This window comes from Apodemus sylvaticus, chromosome 10 (genome assembly GCF_947179515.1).
Source record: "Apodemus sylvaticus chromosome 10, mApoSyl1.1, whole genome shotgun sequence".
Taxonomy (NCBI): Eukaryota; Metazoa; Chordata; class Mammalia; order Rodentia; family Muridae; genus Apodemus; species Apodemus sylvaticus.
Genome location: NC_067481.1, coordinates 75564494 through 75583576, shown reverse-complemented (window position 1 = coordinate 75583576; position 19083 = coordinate 75564494). Strand labels below are relative to the sequence as shown.

Below are 19083 nucleotides of genomic sequence, written 5' to 3'. Positions count from 1 at the left end.
ACTTCAACCAGGCCGTTGCTAGGCGACGTCCTGGCGTTGGGATAGAGGCAGGGCAGCCGCGCAGGTTCCGCCTCCACTTCCCGCCCTAGTTCCTGCCTCCTCTGGCAGCAGGAGCGTCAAAGCGAGCGACCGGCCGGAGGACCAGCGGCGCAAGCGCGCTACTTCCCGCGCCGCACAGAGTGACGCACGCTCCCGCTCTAGGCCTCAGCTTCCGCTCCCCCTCCCCACCCCCCACTCCTCCGGTGTACGGCTCCCGCCCTGAGCCCCCGGCTACATCCTCACAGGGGCCTCTGCAACGCCGGTCCTCCACCTCGTGAACACTGTAGAACTGGCCCAAGCGTGCAGACCCACCTCCCGTGCTCCCGTGGCGGCGTTGGTGATGGCGTGGGGGGTGGGGGAAGTGGGGAGCCAGCGGTTGCCCAGGACCTACTTCCGGAGGACAGGCGGAAGTGGCTGCGGTGCCTGGTGGGAGGGGAAAAGGAGCGCGAGGGGGAGGGCCGGGCCTCAGGGGGTCGAGGGGGTGGGGCCTGCGGGCGGCTGGGACCGGCCCCGGCCTGGATCTGGAGCCGGGAGGGTCGAGCCTCCCAGCCAGGACCGATGGGCGGGGCCCAGGTAAGCAGCCGGTGCAGTGAGGGACTGAGTCCTGGGCGCTGCGGAAGGGAGGGTTCTGAGTACGGGGAGGGTCTCTGTGTCACTGTGCGGTGAGAACGCTGAGCGCTGAGCGTGGGGTTCGGAAGGGAAGGGTGGGAGGAGTTAAGTTCGGGGGTGGGGGGGGAGGATTGTCATGTGTCGGCCACGCCCCTACAGGAAGAGGGGTGCATGCGTGTGCGTGTGTGTGTGTGTGTGTGTGTGTGTGTGTTTTGTACTGACAGGGGATGGGGCAACAGGGAGGGCTCCCAAACTGAGAAACTGGGGCTATTTCAAACAGGACACAGGCCTCAAATATTCTAGGAGAGTGCTCTCGGGAGTGGCCCTAGGAAGCAGTTTGAAAGAAATTGGGAATTACATCCTTGGCTTAGTTTTGGGACCAGTGTTGGAGGTGAGAGTTGCAGGGAATGTCTGTGAAAGGTGTCAGAGGCTAGGTCTGGGTAGGATTTAGTCCAGGTGACAGGAGGTAGATTAAAACACTGAACGCCACGAGACTTGAGAGATTAGTAAGTGGTGGTGTTGAGAACAGTAGACCCTGATTTCTATATTTTTTTACAAGACAGTCTTCCCATACTGACAGTACTTTTGGTAACATTTCTGTACTGAGAATAGGTGTGGCACAAACACACATTAACACATGCTCAAAATGATGGGGATACCGTGTGTGCATGAAGGATGTACTTTTTATACAAATTGTGTGGAGTACTTAAGAGAGTTTGTTGACTGAACACAGTAAAAGAGTAGTAAATATGGAAGTCTTAGAAATCCATTTGGGTAGGTATTAGAGTCATATACTGTTTAAATGTTCCACAGGTCTACAAAGAAATCAGCCTCCTGGGCCATGTTGGTGTTAAAGCCTGTTTCTTCTCCTGAGCCCCAGCCGAACACAAGTGGATGATTTCTCTTGTCTGAGCAAGAGATGGCATAATCCCTGGAAAATCTCTACCACTAGCTTCTGAGGTTTAAAAGCCAGCTGGATGAAGGGATGTAACACGTGCCTGGGAGGGACACTGAAGTCAGCAGTGGGGGGGGAGGGGCCCGGACACACCCCTTCCCCCCCCAGACTCCTCCCCATCAGGGTCCACCACGCGGCCATGGACTTTGGACCTGGATAAGTGGAGAGAAGCTGTACTTTGGTGGATCTGATTCTCAGTTTTGGAAATGAAGTATTGGCGGTTAGAGGGAGGCGTTGTTGATGATCTCCAGGGAAGCAACAGAGAGAAGAAAAGAAAGGTAAGGTTTCTGTTACTTTCTCACTCAGTGCCTTGTTGTTGTGCAGGAAATGTGAATGGGAAAGGTCTGGGAATGCAGCCATGTCGGAAGTCGTGGCAAACTCCCGGGTCCTGAGGAGAAAGAACCCTTATCCTGATGGTGTACAGGAAGCGTCGCCTCTACTTCACTCTTTCAAGGGGCAGAGTTGTTGCTCTCCTGTTCTTCACTGAGTGGTAAAGGATTGTGAGCTTGGGTAGGTGAGGTTAGGTCAAGGAGAGCCTGCAAGGAAATCGGGCTTCTGGAGAGCTGTTGGATTAGTTACCTTTAAAAGCCTTTCCTCTAGTGAGATAATAGGATTTCAAATCAGTCTGGGCTAAGGCTGAAGTGGATTACTCTGGCCGATGCAGACTGCTCTGTTTTGGGAATCTATTAACAGAATAAGACTTCAAGGGGGGTGGGGAGAGGGGCGGGTGGATAGGAAATGGTTAGATAACTTACTAAATGGTCTCTCCTCTGTCTTCCTCAGTAAGGAAGCTTAGGTCATGAAATCTCATGGAAAGAACCAAAACAGAGCTTGAGTTTGGGGAGCAGTAACATCTGTGGTCTAGCTCAGACTTTCCTGGTCAATGTGCTACTTGAGATATGGTAATTACCTGTGTCCTGTTCTCTTCACACAGATCTTTCAGTCAGGTTGCTACTAGGAACAAAGGGAAAAGTTTTGCATCTTGAAAGTACCCAGGGCTTTGAACATATAAAACAGCAACATTGACTTGACTTGGTTTCTCGTTTATTGTAACACATAGAAAAGCTCTGGATGAAAGTCCGTTCTTTTATCGAATAAACATGCTGGCTAGAGCTGCAGCAGACATATTGATTAAAGGCCCGCGTGGCAATTGTTTCATCATGTTATATAAAGGTGGACAGTTTCAGGAAAACTTAAATTGAGGGATCCTGTCGGCTTTGGGGATGGAAGTTTTAAGTGTAAAGAGCTGGTGAGAAGAACTGCGTTCCTTGGAGTGGGTGCTGGATCTTTTCTCAGGTGACAACTGTCTCCACACTGACATCTCTTGGGCTTTTGTTTTTCTTTAGGTTGTTCATAACCCAAGCAAGTTTGTTCTCAGTTGTCTTGGTACATGCCTGCTCCTTCCTCGAAAGTTTTTTTAAAGTTCAGTTTACTTATACCAAGGTGCCTGCTTTTCCTAGTGATGATGTCAACAGCAAAAAGCTAGGGACTCAGCAGATGAATTTGAGGCAGCATGTGCTGTCCAGGGCTAGCTAGACTCATTGAGCCTGTAAGTCAGTTACAGAGGGACATACATGGCAGTCACTGAAGACAACGACTGTTCTTCTTGTCCAAGGAGCCCTGAAGGCTGAGAAGCTGCCCCGAATAAGTCTTCTGGCTCTGAGATCTTTCTCTTGTCTGAAGCTTGTCTGCACCCCTTAGAGACCAGGCTATGTATGAATCATAGTTGGATATGTCACCTTCCCTTTATCCACTCAATACATGCACGGTTGCCAGTCTTTGCTTATGTGTGGGGATCATGATTTCTTATGGCCATGCCTTCTGGGCCACCTACAGGGCATGATATGTTCTAGAAGACTTCCTCATCCTCCTGGCCTGTGAGTGAAGCACCCAAAGCACTGAGGAGGTGTGCTGCATTGATTGATTGACATCTCGTTCTAAGTGTCAGGTCTGTTATCCACTGTCCCTCTTTAAGGAAGAGTGTGGGGATTGTTTTTCTAGTTTGAGGAGGAGCTATGGAAGCCCTGAGCAGGAAGAGCTCACTGAAGGGGTGTGGCATATGCTGATAGTCCTCCTGTGAGAGCGCTGAGTTGGCTTTAGCATCAGCCTGCCAGATACTGGGTGCCCTGACAGCTTCCATGGTAAGTCCTCTCCTCTCTAACAGGAGCGGATAGACTGTCTTCACCTGCCAGAGCCCAGCTCTCCCATCTCCTGTGACTCTTCTGCCAGACATTTCTTCCAAGCCTTCTCATGTGGTTAGCACACTCAAGTGTGTCAGGCTGTTAGCCAGGACTGGTGATAAATTTAATCACACGTTGTGTGGGGATGTTTAACTGAATTTATTGTTTAGACCTTACTTTATTCTAAAAGGAAGCACAGGTAGCTAATGAAAGATTTCCGAGGCATTGCTCTGTGGTCTGTTAATAAGCTTGAGTGTCTTTCTGTATCACTATGTGGTTTGGGACAGGCATGTTAGGAAGAATGAAAAAGGAAAGTTAAACACTAGTTTAACACGTTGCTGTTGCCTTTGCTTCCTCTTATGACTTTAAGCCAAGATCTCTTCAGAAATTCAGAGCATGAATCCTTTCCAAACTTAAAGCACTTTCAGGTGTGTAAGTTGTAATTTGTGAGGGGCATTTTCCTGGAAGTTTTGACTTTCTTTGTTAGTTCCTTTTTGGTGGTTGTAGAATAGGCAGGCAAGCATGCTACCTCTTACTTCTTTCTTATTCGGTGACTAGATCTTCCTGTTTTTCCATTTGCACATAATCTGATCCTAGGCTCGCCTCCAGGGTCTAGACACCCAGCTCCCATTTCCTCCTTTCTCTCCCCCCCCCCTCCCCGCCCCCCCAACCTCTGTAGAGCCCTAGGCCTCAGTGCTGACACGCTTGTTTCTTAGAGCAAATACTGACTATTACTCTTGTTTCAAAATTTACCAAATCCAAATTCTATGCTGTACCCGGGTTTTTTTTTTGTTGTTGTTGTTTTTTGTTTGTTTGTTTGTTTTTCCCCCGGAGGAGGGGGCAGGTAGCCTTTTTGCATTTGGGGATCATTTTGTGAGCCTTGGAATTTAAACCAAGTGCTGCAGAGATGGCTGTGGTGGGGAGTCACTGTGTCTTGACCTGCTTGCTGTCTAACTGCCTTGGCAGGAAGCTCAGTCTGGCGTGGTCTGGGCTGCCCGGTCTTCATATCTTCAGTACCCACTGTGTATGGACTTTACCCAGGTTGGTGGCGCTGCTCCTTATATTTTGGATATCTACAGACTAGTTTCCCAACCTTTTACACTTGCAGGGAGCTTGGTCATTTTTCTCACATGTTGGCACTGAATGTAAAGGCTGTAAGTCCCCTAATTCCTTTTTATAGGAAGTGAAGAGAGGCCTGAAGTATCTAAACAGTGGCATCCTCTCTGCACATGCATGGGCCTGAGCTTCCTGTCACAGTCTGCGCAGTCAGCTACACTGGAAATAGTGGGCGCACACATCCCACACCCACACAGTCCTCTTCACTCATGTCAGCCCTTCCCTCTACTCCAGGGCAGGATTCCACTGCTGCTCTGAAGGTTTCTCTGCTGCCCCACCATGTCCTGTCACACAGGCACAAAGCCGTCTCAGCAGTCCTTCTCAAGGACGTGGGTACCAGGTTTGGAAGCTGGAATGCCTAAATCTAAAATCTGGCTATGACTTATGACTTTACAGCTGACATATACCCAAAGCCTCAGATGTCTCTGAAAGATCGGTTGATGCTGGACTCTGCAGAGATGCTGGGAGAGTGTACAGAGGTCAAGGAAGCAGGCTTGGAAAGAAGGGCGACTCTGTACCTAGTGTCTCCTTACAATTTTGTTTCACTTCCTCACCTGCCCACAGGACCCTTAAGGCACGCCCTACTTTCTGCATAATTCCTGGTGTCTTGTAGGAACAAGTTAGTGAAAAATAATTCAGTAAACACAGACCTAAAGTCCCAGTTAGCTTGGGCTCCGGAACACGGAGTGCAGTCTGTAGGTAGGAGGCTCTGCCTGGTTGAGTGTATCAAGTAATTCACTGGCAGCAGCGCCCGCCCTCTGAAGAGGCACTCGCTGAGCAGCCTGTGGTTTGCTGCTCCCCTCTTGGGTGACAGAGCCAAGGGTGGTGGGAGCCAAGGCTTCTTCTGTAAAGGCCGTGGTGCCAGGTGACTGGGCAGTGGGGACTCCCAGACATCTCGATTCCAAAATGGTCCACCAGTGAGATGTGGCTTGTGCTGAGTTGCTAATTATGCAGGGCTCAGATCTCAGAAATCATCTGTGCTCTGGGGCCACTGCTGACATCCAAGTCAGGGCCTGAAACTCCTGGTCTTCATCTGTCCTCCCTTCTCAGACTGCTTGAGGCTTATGGAGGTATGCCTTGCCAAGTACTCTGTTCGTCTGGGTCCGCATGAGTCTCCCTGGCCCTCCTAGGCCCCTCCATGTTTCTTTTGCTTTAAAATACAAAGGAATACAGATCAGGGATTTCCATGGCACTCCTCCATTCACTTTTTGGGTTATTTTAAAAGTCTATGGTCGGTTCTTTTCCTCCTTAGGACTTTGGTTCTGTGTACAGATCTAACTTTGGTTTCCCCACCCATAAAGGGGAAAGAAAGAAAGAAAGGAAGGAAGGAAGGGAGGGGGGAGGAAGGGAGGGAGGGAGGGGGGAGAGAGAGAGAGAGAGAGAGAAAAGGAAGAAAAGAAAGAAAGAAAGAAAGAAAGAAAGAAAGAAAGAAAGAAAGAAAGAAGGAAAGAAGGAAAGAAAGAAAGAAAAGAATTGAAACTGCCGGCTGGCCCTTCCCCAGCGTGGGCAGCAGGTGTTTCCTCCCTAGCCTCCTTTTTGAAACCTCATACTTGTTGCTTGCATACCCGCCCCCCTCTCTTGCTGTTTTTTAAACTAATAGTCTGCAATAGTCTAGTAGCCTGTATTGGGGTTGGTGAACGCTCCTCTTGCTGAGGAAACGTTTCTAACACCACCAAGTGCTGCACCCTTCAAAGTCAGTGAAGCTCTAGATTCACTGGGCTGGACATGGGACACTTGGGAAAAGTCTGTACTGGACGAGGCTGAGGGTGTGAGTGGGACTGGCATCTACACAGGAGCTGCGACTGAGAGGGAAAGGGCCCCAAACAAATATCTGCTACCACTGCCTTTCGAAGTTGGGGGATTTGGGAAGACCAGTCGGTTGTTTAGATCTTGACCGGTGATCAGGAAGTCAGCAGTAGAGGAAGGCCCCGGAAGGAGGGGCCAGCGCGGACTCGCCCGTGGCAGGGCGGGGACCAACAGAGGGGCCTAGGGGCTGGGGAGCGCCGCCCCGCCCTCCCGGGGAAGGACCACATTGCAGGCTAGCAGGAAGGCCAACCAGACTGGAAGAGGCCGCTCCAGCGCTGGGTGTTGCCGGTCCCGGGCGAGCCTGGTTCCAGGCAGGGTGAGTTGAGAGGATCCGGTGAGCTGGGCCTGGGACGCCAGCGTCCTCAGTGCTGGGGCTTGTCCCAGGAGGACAAGGAGCACGGAAAAGGGAGGCCGCGCAGCCAGGGTAGTCGGGTCTGAGTCCCGAGTGTGCTCCAAAGCCGGGGCGGTGAGAGTGCCGGGCCCGCCCGGGGCCGTGCAGCGCGCAGTCTCCCCCGCGCGGGGAAGTGAGAACTTAACGCACAGCTACAGGATTCCTGGCCTTCAGCTACTGGAGGGAGGGTGGCTTGCTTCTCCAGGAGGGGCTGTTGTGAAACTCGGAGGGCACCGTGGGGTGCAGGCAGGGGAGAGATGAGGACGCCCTGAGGAAGTGGAGGGACTGGAGTGGAAAGTGGACTTTAGGCAAGCCTCACCCCAGCGTCCAGGCTTCATAGTTACTAGGGCTGGTTTTTGCTCAGGAAAATTTGACTCAATGTTGGAATATGTAATTTGGCAAGACAACTCTTTTCCTAGCTTCCTTGCTAATATGTTTGGAACAGGGGTCCCCCAAGAGGTGCAGAGCCCCCCACCCCACTTGCAAAATGTGGTTCAGAGGGACCGTGGCCCACCCATTCGCGGTCTCCCTGGAAGAGTGGCCTTCTGGTGAAACTTCATTTTTATTAACATTTGCAACTGTGATGGCTCTCATGCTTGACAATATTGTTGGCCAGCCTTATTGCCTGCCTGTTTTAATACTATTTAGGCTAGAAGTGTCCTTGAGTCTGGGCTCTTCCCGTTGTCGGTCACCAGTCCTTGACTTTTTAGTATGGAGATCACCAGTAATGGCAACATTACATCCTTGCTTCTATATCTCAGAAGGCTCTATTACAGTGTTCAAACTCCATGACATTGCAACAGGTTAAACTCACTTTCTACTTAGGACGTCAGGGTATTGAGATTCTCATCCAGACATCAAGGATGGCGGAGAAGTCCAAACTCAGTTGTCTTTTTACAGAAGAGGAACTGAAGCTGTGGTTTTTCAAGTAACTGCTTCAGGGCTTTCTCTGGCTGTCTGTTGCCGGGCTGTAGCTGCATTGTGTTTCTCTTTGACCTATCCCCAGGTGAATAGCCTGCAGCCCTCCTAGGTCTTACCCTCCATACCTTTGAATTATTTAGCATATCTACTTGGCCTTCTTTTCAGCTCTTCTTTCCTTCTGAAATTATGGAGCCTGGTACATCAGAGTATGACAAGAAAGTAATTCACTTAGATAGCCGTTATCTGTGGTGGGTACTGTGTGCTCTGTACTTGTTTAAGTGGGAGGGACAGTTCATTACTGCTTCTTCCATCCGAGACTTGGTGTTAAAGCTAGAGGCAATGATTGCTTTCCTGTTCCTGCTTGGAAGGTGACTATTTGCTGTTTACTTGTTTAAGAAACACCTTTGACGAGAGGGGCAAGGAGTCAGGAGCGTTAGATGTGATAGTGCACGCTTGCTAGGTCAGAACTCTACAGGCTGAGGCAGGAGGATCATCAGCTGAAGTAGGCAACTTGCACTGTGTACAGTCTTAGAAACGAATCTGCTCTTAGGCTGTCCTTCAGATTAGAATGTGAGTAGGCCCCAGAGAGATTGGCAGGACTTGCCCAGAGCCACCTGGCAACTGACTGGGCTTGATTCTCACCTCACCTCACCGTTGTGCAAATGTTGTTGTACTTGGTGGTGTGGGTTCACCTGCTAATTTCCTCACAGGAGTCCTAAAAACACTGGAAATATGAAAGCAAGTTTTGAGTGTGTACATTACAGGCAAATCTCAGAACTGATGTATTAAAAACTCAGTCCAGGGTTGATGGATATTTTATTTTGTTATTTGCTTGCTTTTTTTGTTTGTTTTGTCTTGGTTTGGTTATTTATTCATTTATTTATTTTAGACAGAGTTTTTCTATGTAGCCTTGGCTGTCCTGGAGCTTGCTCTGCAGACCAGACTGGCCTTCAACTCACAAAGATCTGCCTGCGTCTGTCTCTGGAGTGCTGTGATCAAATGCATGTACCACCATGCCGGGCCTAAGGAAAGTATGGCAAACTGGTTTCTCAAGTGGCCCCTTTCCACATGCTGTTGCGGTTTAACTTCGTCCTCTTCTCTCTCACTGGCAGGATTTCCATTTCTCTTGTAAACAATATCTGTGTGTGTGCATGCTTTGCCCACATGCATGTTTGGGCAGCAGTATAGAGGCCCTTTGAACTGCAGTTACTGAGGGTCATGAGCTGCCATCTAGGATCTGGGAGTTGAACCCGGGTCCTGTAGAAGAGCGGCGAGTGCTTTTAACAGCTGAGCCAGCTCTCCACCTCATGTTTCTCTCTTAGGAATAGAGCAAGAGTGAGCCAAGGTTGCCTCAAGCAGACACTTCAGCTGGCCTGGGTGTGGGGTCCTGCAGCACCTCCTCCTCTGTGGAACCCAGCCACTGAGTTCAGAGGAAGCCTGGGCCGAGTGAAAGGAACATGGGATGGTGTTCCAGCCAGCACCGACATCACGTTACATACTTGTTATGGAACACGCGCCTACAGGAGGCCGGTCTTAGCTTCTGAGTCTTCCAACCCGAGGTCCCAACGTAAAACAGAGACAGGTCCTTCCCTCTGTGCCCCACTTTCTAAATTCTTCAACTATTGATGTTGGATGAGGAAATAGGTGATTGTTACAGTTTTAAGCCAAACAATTTTGAAGTAATTTGTTATTTGAAAAAAAATACTGGTAAGAAATGGGTTTGAGTATAGCAGTCTTCAAGTTCAGTACTGGGGCTGGGGCTGGGGACCTGAAGGAAGCAGGTCGGGAGAGCGCTCACCCTGCATCTCAGGAATTCCCGTCCATTTTCTCATGATTTCAAGTGCTGACTGCTATAATGAGTCATCCCAAACTTAGTGGGCTTTCATGTTGCAGTCCCGCGGGGCTGGTTCCCTTTCGTACTTTGTGGTTGATTCTGGCAGTCGGCTGGAGTGCCTTCGGTGTCCTGCCTTGGTCTGTAGCCTGGATTCGCCTCGACCTTCCAGTATGTCTCCTGTCTCCTGAGTGCTGAGATTACAGGTGCCCTCCATCACACTCAGCTGTCTTGTCTTTTAGGCATGACCTATAGGAGTCACAGCGTCTCACTTTGTCTGGAGTCCTAGGTCTCAGAATCAAAACGAGGGAATGTGGAATCCCCCCATCCCCCCAGGAAAGACGATCCATCATTTTGAATAAAGAGCTCACAGGAGGTGAGGTGTGGCAGTCATCTGTGGAAAGTGCAGTTCTTCAGTTTTGCTGTTGTTTGTATCGCCATTCTCCAGTCTTTAGTTACTACAACAAATGGTCCTTCACGCAACCTCTCATCACACTGTCCACATTGACCAAGCCCGAGTCGGGTGTAGAGGACATAGAGCCTCTGTTCTTAAGGAGTGAGGTGAGAACTAAGGAAGTACGGTCTCGGATTCCGTAACAACATGGAGAGAGTGCAGTGTGGAGTAGTTGTGGGAGGCTTGCTTGTGTCTGGGATGTCGCAGGCTGTGAGGATGTGAATGTTCTAGGGTGGGGTACTGGGTAACATTTCTGGAGCAAAGACACAACAGTGTACAAAAGTAGTTACAGGGGAAATAAGTAGCCTTCTGAGTCTATTGTATGGGACCAACGTCATTCACGGTTGGAAATGACATTCATTGCATTGGGATGAAAGTCTGCTGTTGAGAAGCCAATTTCTGTCAGACTAAGAAGTTTTCATCTTTTTCTTGTGGGCAGTGGCAGCTTCTGATGGCTTTGAATATTAAGGTATTCAAGATCCTATTGCTACCAGAAGGTTGTTTAGAGAGAAGCCACAGGTGGATCAGGTTAGCTGGGGAACTACATCAGAGGTTCCAGCTTGTTAAAACAATATTCATAAAAAACAGTTCCGGTTAACAGGTCAGAGGGTTTGAACCAAGAATGGACAGTGAATGGTAACTTTCAACCCTGGCATCACTCTGAGACTTCTAGGGCTGCTTACATTTCTAGCGTTTGAAGCTCACATGGAGTGGGAACAGTTTGTGAGGCCCAACCCCTGACAGGAGCTGTGGCCAGCTGCTGGCTTCAGCAGGAGAAGACAATAAAGGTGTGGCCTCCTGCAGCACAGGAAGACCTCCAGAGCCAACTAGCCTGGGCCACAGGGCTCACAGAGACTGAAGCACCAACCAAAGAGCATGCAGGGACTGGACCTCAGGCCCTGCACATGTGTAGCAGACGTACAGCATGGTCTTCTGTGGGTCCCATGACAACTGCAGTGGGTACTTCTCTGACTCAGTCTCTTGCCTGCCCTTGGATCCCTTTCCCTAGCTGGGCTGCCTTGTCTGGTCTCAGTGGGAAAGGATGTGCCTAGTCCTGACGCAACTTGATGTGCAGGACAGGTTGGCTCCCCAGAAATGGGAGGGGTGCCCCTTCTCTGAGGAGAGAGGGGAGCTGTGAAAGTGATCTTAAAGCGAATGAATAAATTAAGGGAAAAAATGTTGCTCCTGGTAGGTCCACCATGTTCCAGGAATGGCTGCACAACCGTGATGAGTGTATGGGCAACACAAATTGGAGTGCAAAACAAGAGGACAGGGAAGTTGTGGGTAGATTTGCGCTCTCTCTCTCTCTCTCTCTCTCTCTCTCTCTCTCTCTCTCTCTGTGTGTGTGTGTGTGTGTGTGAATGTGATCAAAGTTCATACATCATATAAAATTCTGAAAGAAAAAATTCATCTAGAGTATATACTCTGTTATAAAATCAGAACAGTGCACCATGGCCCCACCATGTTTATTTCTGTAGCAAAATGTGAATAGACACCCAAGTGGAATGGAGAAGATCAATAGCCTCACATCAAAGTAGATCAGATGCTACCAAATGAGGTGCAGCAAGATTTTATTATCAAATGGGTTTTGAAAACTTTTTGTCAGTGCATTTTGGATTGGAGATGGCAGTGGAGGGACTGTCCAGGTGTGAGGCATGCACACTGAAGACCCCGTGTTGGTTTCAGGTCCAGCTGACGTTGAAGTCTGGCAGCGAGTGGCGCCGGCCCCATCTTTTGCCAGTTTCTCTGGTGTGGGTGGTAATGGGGAGGTACACTATTATGATCTGAAGGCAGATTAACTTGCCATTTACTTTGTTATATAGCTGGTACTGTGGAATATCTTATCCAGTGCTTAAAGCAACTTGCCGAGGTATTCAATTATTCTTTCCATCTTAAGAGGTGAAAAAACTGAGTTGTACAGATGTGAAATCACAGGCTGATGCCAAGCATTGCTTCTTGAGTATCTGGCTTTCATTATTATTATTATTATTATTATTATTATTATTATTTATTAGTATCTTAAAATCTTGTACCAAACTTCATATGGTACCCAAGGGGACTCTGAGCAGTGTTCCCTGGAGGCTCTCGTCCACCCCGGCAGCCAAGGATCATACTTAATAGACATGGCATATGCAGTAGAGAGCATCATTCATGGGCATTGTATGTTCATACAGTACTAACATCCAGACATGGATGAACATTCTGCCCTGAATACTATGTAGGAACATGGCACAGGGAAACCTGGTGAGTCTGTGTGCAGAGGTGGCTAAGGGCTTCAGCAGCGGAACTGTGCCTTCTCGTAGCAAAAAAAAAAAAAAAAAATTCAAGTATTGTTGGAGAGTTCATAGAGAAGGGCTGAGGAAGAGGGTAGGATGAGACTTAGAGCCTGAGGGAGGTTTTTCTTTGAGACATCCGACAACTCTAAATGGTTGTAGACTTGCTAAAAATCCTGCTGACAGGCAATCCAGGCTTGCTTTGCTCTGCACCATAGTGGGTGCCATGCACCTAATTCAACATCTAGAAGAATCGAAAAGTCATTTGAAAGTAAAGTCACTTGAAGGGTAGGTAGATGATTCCTTGAGGATTTGCCACCATCTGAGAACTTACAGGTAGACCTGAAGTGACAAGTCAGGAACATTATGCTATCCCAGAAGACAGCATTTAAGATAATTCCTAACGCTGCTTCTTTGTCTTTGTCCCATCCTTTTGTTTTAAAGACTTTTCCCTATTTGGTCACCTATTTAAAAAGCAGGAAGTTGGGGAATACCCTGAAATCCTGGCCATTGGAATTCAGGGAAAGTTGTTAACATTGACCACATTCTGAAGGGCACCGAAGGAGAAATGGCAAATGGTGGATCTCTCAACTCTCCCAAGAAAGCAGTGTAATGAGACAGTGCAAGTGGCCCAAAGTTTCTGTTAGATGGCATGCTGGAACTGTGCTTGGCTTTAAGAGGAAGACCAATAGTGGGGGCAGGCAGGGGCTTAGAAAGACAGGACTCAGATCCGAGGGCTGCAGCTCTGGGATTCAAGGTTTTTGTTAGGACAGAGAATGGGATGAGTGCAGAGCAAGCTTGTTCTCGTCCGATCCTGGCAGGAGAGGGATGTGATTGGATGGGTCCCAGGTGAACCTGCTCACCTCTGCCTCCCTACTGCACATCTGCAGCTGGGGCGGTGCTAATGGATGACGCTGCTCAGAAATGGACTCCACGTTGCCCTATTTTATTTTTTTAAGAAACTATTTGGAAAAACAAAGTCTCATAGATATTACTCAAGTTCACCTCTTATTAATGTTTTGCTCCATTCAGTCTGTGTAGCTATGGTAAGTTCTGTTCTGAACTACTTGAGGGCATCTTTTCATAGCCTTTTTGCCTCTAAGTATTTCACTGTATATTTCTCAAGAATTAGGATGTTCTTACATACTTCAGTGACTGTCAGATACTATATATACTTTAACTTACTGTCTGCATCCAATTTTACTTAATGATTCGTGTCTTAAATTTTTTTAGATTTATTTTGTTCTATATTATGCATATTTTGCCTACTTGTATGTATGCATTCTTGATGCCTTCAAAGGTTAGGAGGGCCAAATCCTCTGGAACTGGAGTTGTAGATGGTTGTCAGCTACCTTGTGAGTCCTGGGATCTGAACCCTGGTCTTCTTCAAGAACAAGTGCTCTTAACTACTGAGTCATCTGTCTAGCCACTTAGTGTCTTTTCTGTAAGAAGAGGTTTATTGGAATGTAATTGACAGTTGCATTTAAAAGGTACAGTTTGTTTATTTATATATATATATATATATATATATATATCTCCATATCCATTAATCTATCACTGTAACCAAGACAATGACTATATTCACTCACCCCAAAGTTCAACTGATTCCTCCAACCCCAAATTGAGAACTTAGGTTCTTCAGTCATTAAGAGACGAAGTCAGGTTTTAATTTTTTTTTTTTTTTTTTGCCAGTCTCATGAGTAACATCATCTCAAGATAGTTTTAATGTGCATTTTGCTCATGCTTGAAGTTGAACATTTTTTTTGATATGTTTAAGGACTGTAGGTATTTCTTATGAGTTACCATTATTGGCTCATTTTCTATAGTTTTTTTTCTTTCTTAACTTCTTTTTCCTCTGTTATATGAAATTTCCCCCTGGTGTGGTATTGTGTATCTGTGGTTGATGCTGCAGAAGTATTGAGTGTACTCTTTGGCTTTCTCATGCTATTTCCATCCAGACAACAGTCTTTAATGTCTTAAGATTTTGGGCATCATGGCTTTTAAAGTTCATATATTGCTATCACAGTGATGCATGTACCGTGCCTTGGTTGTACGCACCCTCCCTATTCCTCCTCTTGTCCCTTCTTAGACCTCAGGCTCTTTTCTTTCCCTAATAATCTAGATCTTTTCTATTATCCACACCCACACACCCCACCCTTGTTTTTCAAGACATGGTTTCTCTGTGTAGCCCTGGCTGTTCTAGAACTTGCTCTGTAGTCTAGGCTGACCTTAGACTCAGAGACCTGTTTGCCTCCTCCCCCTCCCAAGTGCTGGAACTGAAAAGGGTGTGTCACCATAACTGGCCTCTCTTCCACTTTGAAGTTGTTATTTGTTACCACACTGAGAAAATGGTACGTGTGTTTGGCTTTTGCAACACGATGACCTTCAATTCTTTTGACAGGATTGTGTTCTTTCTGGCAGATACTGCTCCATTGTGTATCTAAACCACATTTGTGTATCTGTTACTCTGTCACCGACGGGGCTGATTCCATGACTTGGGTATTGTGGGAAGTGCCTCTGTACCCATGAGAGCTGTATGCAGCCCAGCTTGGCTTCTGATGTCATTGTATCAAACACAATGACCTCGACACAGAGACGCACGTTTGCTCGAGTTGTGTTCCTTACTAAGTCAGTTAAAACATTTGATTTTTTAAAAATCAGTAATTGTAGTGCAGTTTGACTTGAGGAATGGGGGTTACATGGTCTTACCTCTCACTCCTTTTGAACCAGACTGGATGAAAGATAGGAAATGGAATCTACGTGGGAGGAACCAGGAGTTGTTTTTCCATCTTGTTTTATTATTTTTTGGCTCTATCCAAACATCATTCTCTGCCTCCTTGTCAAAGTCACATTGCTTTTCTGAGGACTCATTAGCTCATTTTGAAGTGGTGGAGGGAACATGTCAACTTGATCCTGCCATCACCCACCCTCTCTTCCTTCCTCAGTCTTTCACCTGTGCCCCCTCTTCAACTGCTGTGTGGAATTATACAAACTTGAAGTAACAATTGGTTTTCTCTCTCCCCTCTTTAGGTACATGGCATCTTCCTACTGTCAGCCTAGAAGAATAAACCCTTAGACTGTGGGGAACTGAGCCGGGCAGGCCGAAGGCAGCCTTGAGCCCTCCCTCGCCTGCCCTCCCCTGTGGGGGCCAGGATGCTGAAGAAGCAGTCTGCAGGGCTTGTGCTTTGGGGTGCTATCATCTTTGTGGGCTGGAATGCCCTGCTGCTCCTCTTCTTCTGGACACGTCCAGCACCTGGCAGGCTGCCCTCCGACGGTGCCCTTGGTGATGACCCTGCCAGCCTTACCCGTGAGGTCATCCACCTGGCTGAGGACGCTGAGGCGGAGTTGGAGCGGCAGCGGGGACTGTTGCAGCAAATCAAGGAGCATTATTCTTTGTGGAGGCAGAGGTGGAGAGTGCCCACTGTGGCCCCTCCAGCCTGGCCCCGTGTGCCTGTGACCCCCTCACCAGTGCAGATCCCCATCCTGGTCATTGCCTGCGACCGCAGCACTGTCCGGCGCTGTTTGGATAAGTTGTTGCACTATCGGCCCTCGGCCGAGCGTTTCCCCATTATTGTCAGTCAGGACTGTGGGCATGAAGAGACAGCCCAGGTCATTGCTTCCTATGGCACTGCGGTCACACACATCCGGCAGCCAGACCTGAGTAACATTGCCGTGCAGCCGGACCACCGCAAGTTCCAGGGTTACTACAAGATTGCCAGGCACTACCGCTGGGCACTAGGCCAGATCTTCAACAAGTTCAAATTCCCAGCCGCTGTGGTAGTGGAGGATGATCTGGAAGTGGCCCCAGACTTCTTTGAGTACTTCCAGGCCACCTACCCGCTGCTGAGAACAGATCCCTCCCTTTGGTGTGTGTCTGCTTGGAATGACAATGGCAAGGAGCAGATGGTAGACTCAAGCAGACCCGAGCTGCTCTATCGAACAGACTTTTTTCCTGGCCTTGGATGGCTGCTGTTGGCTGATCTGTGGGCAGAACTGGAGCCCAAGTGGCCCAAGGCCTTCTGGGACGACTGGATGCGCAGACCTGAGCAGCGGAAGGGGCGGGCTTGTATTCGTCCAGAAATTTCAAGAACTATGACCTTTGGTCGCAAGGGTGTGAGCCATGGGCAGTTCTTTGACCAGCATCTTAAGTTCATCAAGCTGAACCAGCAGTTTGTACCCTTCACGCAGTTGGACCTGTCGTACCTGCAGCAGGAGGCCTATGACCGGGACTTCCTTGCCCGGGTCTATGGTGCCCCCCAGCTACAGGTGGAGAAAGTGAGGACCAATGATCGGAAGGAACTGGGGGAGGTGCGGGTACAGTACACGAGCAGAGATAGCTTCAAGGCCTTTGCTAAGGCCCTGGGTGTCATGGATGACCTCAAGTCTGGTGTCCCCAGGGCTGGCTACCGTGGCATTGTCACTTTCCAGTTCCGGGGCCGGCGTGTCCACCTGGCACCCCCACAGACGTGGACTGGCTATGATCCTAGCTGGAATTAGCAGCACCTGCCTTTCTCTCCTGGCTCTCCTTGCTGTGTGATGAGCCGAGGCAGGCCTGCCTGTCCTGGGCTATACCATCGTGCCGGTGTCTCCCTCGTGGATCTGCAGATCTTCCTTTTCTGTCCTGGCCATTCCCCAAGTGGCATTCTAGTGCACAAATAATAGGATGAGGGTTATACTCCTGTTGTCAAGGGAGTATTGTGTGGTATGGTCAGGGCGTATTGAACAAGAACCACTGTGTGGTATGGGGAGGCTTGGGCCTGTTGGGGCCAGGCTTGTAGTGTCTTGAGTTCTCCCCAAGGCCCAAGGGCATCTGTGGAGGGCGTGGCAGCTCCAGCTCTCCTCACCAGGCCTCTAGTCCCCAGTCTGGCTCCTGTCAGTCCACGAGCCCACTTTGTGTACCTGTCCCCCGTCCCCACCTTCCTCCAGCGTGGGGCCCGATGATGGAAGAAGGAAAGGATGTGTGGTCAAGTGAGACTCACCACAGGGAGTTAGGGAGTCACGGTTGGGTTGGCTGGCTGGGTGGCCGGCTCACTGCCTCCTGGCTTCTCTCCTGCTGCCTTCGCTCTTGCCCTGCAGCAGAGCAGTGTGGGGTTGTGAGATGGGAAGTAGGAATGAAAGCAGGACTGACTTCTCCAGTGGCGGAGCCGCTTGTCAGGAGCGGAGGCAGGCGGAAGCCTGTGCGTGGTCACCCCCTTCTTGCCCGTGGCCCTCCTCCTTTCTGAAAGCTAGTTCCCTCCACATTCTTTAGGAGGAATCAGTGCCAGCCCAGTGGAGGACAGTGGGTCCCATGCCTCTTCTCCCCTGGGGTTTGGTACAGAGGATCCTCCCTGAGGGATTGCTCCTGGTGGCTGCCTCAGCTGAGACCAGGACAGCCATGGCCCTGAGCTGGTCCTGTCCTCGGCCTTCCCCGGCCTTCCCACATCTTCCCAGGCCAAGATGCAGGTGGCAGGTCGGAGAAGAGTTTGTGTGTCTTTGTTGCCTGATCTTAGTTTCATGGAAGAAAATGGAATCCACAGAATTATTTTCAAAAATAAAAGTAAAGGCTGAATTGCTGAAAAATAAGTGTATGTGTCCTAGGGAAGGAGGTGAAGGGGTGGGGGAGGGGTTGGCAAAGGGAGAGAGTAAAGTCTACAGGAGAGAGTTAGACACGTGGGGAAGCAAGTGGACACCTCGAGGAAGGAGAATGACAACCAAAGTAGAGTTGGGGGAGTTTGGGGCAGGGACAGTTGAGGATGGGGCCAAGTGAGGTATCAAGGCTAGCTTGTGAGGAGGGCCCTAGGCTGCAGGCCTGCTGTTAATCTCAAGCTGGCCACAGGCTCCTTGGTTGGCACGTAGGTTCTGGAGTGGTCTGCAAAACAAAAATAGCAAAACCCTGGCATCCAGACCCTCCAAGTTGTGCCACATATGTGGCAGGCTATATGGCGGCGGCGGCGGCGACACCTGAGGCTCCAGGTTGGGGTGGTGAGAAAACCATTTATGCTGACAACCAGAGCATGTCTGCCCCACCACCCTCAGTGTTTGTGGAAACTTCACTCATCACAGGTAGCACTCTCTGGGAAGTTTTATTCCGTGTGTGTGTGTGTGTGTGTGTATGTATGTGTGTGTGTGTGTGTGTGAGAGAGAGAGAGAGAGAGAGAGAGAGAGAGAAAGAGAGAGAGAATACAAATACATGTCTTTTTAAGGGAGTCATAGTATTCCTCAGAATACTGCCCGTGTTACTTATTGAGACAGGGCTCCCACCGGCAGAGAACTTACCCATTATACCAGGCTGCCTGGCAAGGGACCCACTCCAGGGACCCACTCCAGGGACCCACTCCAGGGACCCACCAGTCTCCATCCTCCTGGTGCTGCCACAACTGGCATTTGTACATAGGTTCTGGGGGTCAAACCCAGGTTCTCTTGCTTGTATTTCAAGAACTCTGTTAGCTGTGTTACCTCCCCAGTCCCCCCCCCTTTTTTTTTTTAAAAAAAACAAATTGATTCTTGAATACTGAGGCACCGACTTATG

At 49.2% G+C, this 19083-nt stretch overlaps 1 protein-coding gene across 7 annotated transcripts; it reads left to right on the top strand.

The window, feature by feature from the left end:
• The first annotated feature begins 222 nt into the window (after window positions 1-222).
• Mgat1 (alpha-1,3-mannosyl-glycoprotein 2-beta-N-acetylglucosaminyltransferase) lies at window positions 223-18123 on the top strand. 7 transcript variants are annotated; one of them, XM_052197372.1, is made up of 4 exons: window positions 504-612; window positions 1462-1881; window positions 3440-3551; window positions 15606-18123. In XM_052197372.1, the coding sequence occupies exon 4, from the start codon at window positions 15729-15731 to the stop codon at window positions 17070-17072; it is 1344 nt and encodes a 447-aa protein (XP_052053332.1). In that variant the 5' UTR covers window positions 504-612; window positions 1462-1881; window positions 3440-3551; window positions 15606-15728; the 3' UTR covers window positions 17073-18123. The 7 variants fall into 7 exon arrangements, with proteins under 7 accessions (XP_052053330.1, XP_052053332.1, XP_052053327.1 ...); XM_052197370.1 differs by lacking the exons at window positions 504-612; window positions 3440-3551 and adding an exon at window positions 223-372; XM_052197367.1 differs by lacking the exon at window positions 3440-3551.
• Window positions 18124-19083: the final 960 nt, after the last annotated feature.